General features: G+C 33.6%; 1 protein-coding gene across 1 annotated transcript; it reads right to left on the bottom strand.

Moving 5' to 3' along the window:
* Nucleotides 1–932: 932 nt before the first annotated feature.
* LOC130827381 (mitochondrial pyruvate carrier 1-like) lies at nucleotides 933–4,371 on the bottom strand. The gene is made up of 5 exons (XM_057693085.1): nucleotides 4,266–4,371; nucleotides 2,922–3,024; nucleotides 2,761–2,815; nucleotides 2,537–2,672; nucleotides 933–1,141 (listed from the first exon to the last, which is right to left on the bottom strand). Exons 2-5 carry the CDS (start codon nucleotides 3,015–3,017, stop codon nucleotides 1,102–1,104), a joined length of 327 nt encoding a protein of 108 aa, XP_057549068.1. The 5' UTR covers nucleotides 3,018–3,024; nucleotides 4,266–4,371; the 3' UTR covers nucleotides 933–1,101.
* Between the last annotated feature and the right edge of the window lie 739 nt (nucleotides 4,372–5,110).

Raw genomic sequence — 5,110 nt, 5'->3', positions numbered from 1 at the left:
TATTATCTCATATTCAGTGTAATAATTTATTTCTTTACTTTTGCTATTAGCTTGCTCTTTCTCTTCTAAATTCATTTTTAGTCTTCTTTTCATGTGATGTAACCTAATCAATGTAGACATTTTTGTTTTCGAAATCTGGACTCGACTTTCGTTCTTTAAGTAAGTTCTTATGTGCCATTTTAGGTATTCCATTTGTTGTTCCCATGAAGAATCTTTCTATTTATATCATAAATTTTGGATAAAAGTTACCCTGTTTATTAATTTTAATTGTAATATTAATAATATTTATATCCTCACGTATCTTCCACTAACTTTATTTTAACTTTTTTATATTCCTTATGGTCCCTATATGTTTCTCACTAATTTTTTAAAATAACTTTTTATAAGTTGTGATTTCCTTAATTTTTTCACTAATTTTCTTTTAATATTTTTGTAATGTTTTAAACGTCACTTTTTCTCCATTAAATTTATTATTTAATAAAATAATATATTCACTATTAAAAAAATTTTGTTTTTCTTAATTTTCGTTCTTGTGGAAACTTCATCAAGAAATGAACGGAGTACTTGTCTATTCATCCATATTGATATATGCATCTTAATCTTAGCTATTCCTATCTTCCTACAATGAAAGCCCAACATTTTGCTCATATCATAGTGTTAATTTAATTACAGTCCAATTAATTTTTGCTTTAACCTTAATGATACACCCCCTCGATTACAAGTTACAACATATTTCGATTGCAATTCTCCATTTCTTGTGAAAACCGTTGTCATGAAAGATTATTTTGGTGGAAATGCGACGGAGTCCTATGTCTCGCGTCCCTCAAACAAACACTCCTAAATTAAGGAGATAATGTCAAGTCCTTACGCCTTAAGAGAGATTTTTCATGAAATCAAACGAGGTTACTTGGTGTGCTTCCTTTCAAATCAAATGTACAAAAATAATTTTCCAAATTAAAGACAATATTTCAATGACTCCATTCATACAGCATTGCAAATCATTTGAAAGAGAAGTAACACAAAAAAATACATCAAATGTCATGCTTATACAAGAATTTTTTAGACTTTGAAGATGAGAACTTTAATGTACAGGTGACGGAATCATTGAGACACGCCGTCCTCTTTCTTCTGTGATAAGTACCTACAAGATGAGCATAAAAACAACATGGTGAATGGCATCATTTTCCGCTTATTTTTACTTTTGTAAAACATCGGAGGAGATAAATCAGTATCGCATAAGTGTAGGACATCAATAATGGAATGTTGAAGCTAATTTCTGTGCTCATTTACTTTTATTTACAATAAACTCGGCAAGAAAAAACGAGCCAAAACAAGACAAATGAGCAGCCCCGAAGGAAAACAGAATGTATACACCTCCAGGCTTGACCATATTTCAGAAAATGGGTCGTGAAAATTTTCAATCTGATTAATGAGATAATACACTATTGGCTATACAGTATCTGAATGCTTCCGAGGGAAATAATACTAGATGCCCAATTATCTTTTCCAAAAGAATAAGCTGCATCAAACCCCAAGGAAAGGAGGGAAAAAAGCTTATCCCAGAATGGAGGAATGGTGAAATGTCCTAGTCAAAATAACTACTACGTTTTCGTTTCTTTAAAATATAAGGCAGTTACGAAGAACAAAATGGAACACCTATTCCAAAAGGAATATTGGAAGTACATAATAGATTAAGCAGAAGCACATACTAGTTCCCAAACATCAAGTTGCAGCTCTAAAGACTAAAGTTTAAAGGATATATGGCCGTACGGCATATGGGCTACAATGTCATAAGTCATAACTGGAACGGTCAAATCAGTTCAACAAGTTGAGCCAAGCAACTACAGGTTGTAAGGTGTTCATTTTCTTATGCACTGGAAAGTTGAACCAAATGGCCCTACAAAACAATGGGGTTGGGATGGCCTGAAGCCTTTTCAACAGTTTTTGCATAGGAGAGTTTTTTGATCTGTAATCATTTCATCACAAAATATAGGTCCAAATACATTTATTGTTTTATTGCTGCTTCAAGGGATTAGCTCATTTGGTTGTTGTTCTGTTAGACCTCATTTGTAACACTTGTTCTGTAGTTCGTCTTGTAGTAAATCAGGTATTGTAACAGCAGTATGGACTACATAGTGCTTATATTTGGGGAATGCATTAAGTATCAACTTTGGGATCGTGTTTATCTATAGAGCTCGATTTCTGTCCAAACAAACAGAAAAACAGATTTTCATAAGGAATATACTAGGTAGAGGTGGTGTTTGGGTCCTTGGATCAGGTTTCAGCCTTCAGGTCTGGTGGTTTGGGTCGGGTCATCTTTTGGATTTTATGCCTACCTTGGTAAATATTTACTTCGGGTAAATTTTATAATTGTCATTTCCTAGGTCACGTCAGGTCAAAATAGGGTTTGGAACAATTGTAAACCATTTGCCGAACTCTACTTGACTAAAGAGATGAATTATGGCCTGAGCTTATATTTGGGCATAGTAAGACAGATCATAATTAACGAATTGAAATTGGTAAGCAAATATCTTACCCATTAGCCCTTGCCCACCGTGAGAGTTGGTATAACTGTACAGTTTCATTTGAAGCATGACATGCTAAAAGAAGATAGTTACGAGGCTGTACCATCCAAGCAAACCTCATAAATAGTCCTGAGTAAACACACATTGCTGCGGACAAGTAGAAGACTCACGTCAGTTTATTTCACAGAATTGTTAAGACTATAATCAACTTTGCAGCAAAGCCAGAAACGTCAACCTGCAGTCATGTTGCCTGATATCATTTCAGGTGGTTTATTCATGTCTACAAGCCCCTATATTGCTCCAAAAATCATGCACGTGAGAAAGTTAGTAAGCCCAAAGATCATGTAAAAATTCACCAAACAAATCTAAAGACTAAACAAAAGCTTAGTAGCATACAGCAATAACAAATCCCCAATTAGCAACAGGCCCCCAGAAATGAGTAGTTTTAGGACCAACTGGACTGTTCAAAAATGCTTGAAATTTAGAAGCCATGTGGATCCTGCACCAAGTAATCCAACAATCAGACGGAGCAACATCAAAGTGACCCTTCTATACATATGCAAGTCTACCACCATTGAAAAGAGAATTTAACTCAATATTCACTGTTTTGTAAATGCTAAACTACCAAACTAATCTACCTGGATGGCTAGATCACCACCAGAGGTGGAGCAAATCTACACTATAAATTTGAAAGCCTTGTTTGTTTTACAATTTTTTTTTTGGAAATTTTAAGGCCTAAAAACAAATAATTAAACTAAAGCAAAAGCAATGTCAACTAATGTCAATTAATATTTAGGTGGTCCTGTGCAAGTCAGACACCTTGCACATGCTAAGAACCACCAATGATCAGCAGTCAATGGCTATAAGGCTACATAACATTCAAGAAAACCTAATTCCACAACCAAAATATTCCCGCATTAAAACATTATAATATTATTAGTATATTTTTGTTAGGTGTAGAGGGGCCAACACACTTAAAAACATAACATTTTGTAAAATAGAAGTATACACCAAGTATAATTACATAGTGGTGATCTGCCTTCTACTAAAGAACACGTTAATATTTTTGTGGCACTGTGTTTGGTACTCTGGTACTCATCATTATAAGCTCACACTAACTTAGCTCATACACGCACTTAGAGACAATATGGTAGTTGCTTAGTCTTATTAAAAATTGGAGACAAACAGAGGGGTACAGTTTCGATTGCCCCTAAATAATTTCAGCACAGGTTATGACCTCAAACCATTTTCTTCTATAAAAATAATCCCCATCCCTCACCTAGAGAGTATATATGGGGTATTTGACCTGCAAATCAACTTAACTCTACATCCACAATGTTTGCTGATGTTAGTGTCAATATAGCAAAACTTCTCAAAAACCCTAAATTTAGTGAACTTTTGATGCACCCTCACCTATAGTCCTGACTTTGCCTCTGCTGAGAGGATATACAAATGCATAATAGTTTTTGAACAAAAGTATATCAATTTTCAGGTAGAATGCATGTCAATTCATCAGCTAATACAAAATTACAATCAGAACAGCCAAATCAAAAATTAAACGAAGGACAATTACGCAAAAAATTACAATCAAACAATGAAATGTAATCAAATTAAACAACAAGCATCAATTAATACATCAATTTCTGAATCGAAATCAATAACGAAGAAAATAACCTAACTTTGATAATCAAAACAATGAAGGAAACAATTCAACAGAGAAGAATAGAGAGAAAGTGATACCAGTTAATGGAGGAAATGGAGAGCTGAAATTTGAAGGAGGTCAGATTATTTTCTGGACGAGTTGGTTTGGTTCGATTATTATCGATTCTAATTGTTTTAAGTTTGACTAAATTCAGATCCATCTACAAGTCAATTTTTTTTTTTAAAAAAATATACTTCTTCTTTTCAATTTACTTACAACATTTACTTTTTGACTCAGTCCGACATACTAATTCAATTCTTAGTATCTCTAATTATGTATAGGCAAAATGTTAAAAAACTACCTAACATAAACCCCATTTTGCAAATAACTACCTTAAATAAAAAGTTTTGCAAAAAACTACCTTACATAATCCATTTTTTTGCAAAAGAGTACCTTGTAACGGATTTAGGCGTTTGACCGTCAGATTTAACCTTTGACTAGCACGTGCCAGGCACGTGGTCCCTTTAGTTAACCTAAATCGTCTTCTTTTCAATTCAGAGCATTCGAAATCGTATTCAATCCTGCCATTTCCAGCCAATCTTCCATTGTTGTAGCTTCATATTTCGCTCCCATCCACCTCGTAACTTCATCTCATTGAAATCTCTAAGCAAATCCGGTATGTTTCATCTCATTGCTGTAGCTATAATTTAAATTTTTTTTCGTTTTTCAGATTTGCTTCTTGTGCTGTGCGATTTTTGTATTGAATTTGTTGTTTCATATCTTTTAATTTGTAAATTGACTCTTGTTGTATCTGAATACTGTATTAGGGTTCTTAAAATTAGCTAAATCAATATATAAAAATTAGCTAAGATGAAGAAATTGACAATCCGTAAAAAAGCCAGTGATTCGAAAAAGAAGCAGTCTGAGTTGTCAACTGAGGTGG

The sequence above is a fragment of the Amaranthus tricolor genome, chromosome 11 (genome assembly GCF_026212465.1).
Source record: "Amaranthus tricolor cultivar Red isolate AtriRed21 chromosome 11, ASM2621246v1, whole genome shotgun sequence".
NCBI classification, from domain to species: Eukaryota; Viridiplantae; Streptophyta; class Magnoliopsida; order Caryophyllales; family Amaranthaceae; genus Amaranthus; species Amaranthus tricolor.
The sequence above is the reverse complement of the archived record's forward strand: the minus strand, read 5'-3'. Positions and strand labels throughout refer to the sequence as shown.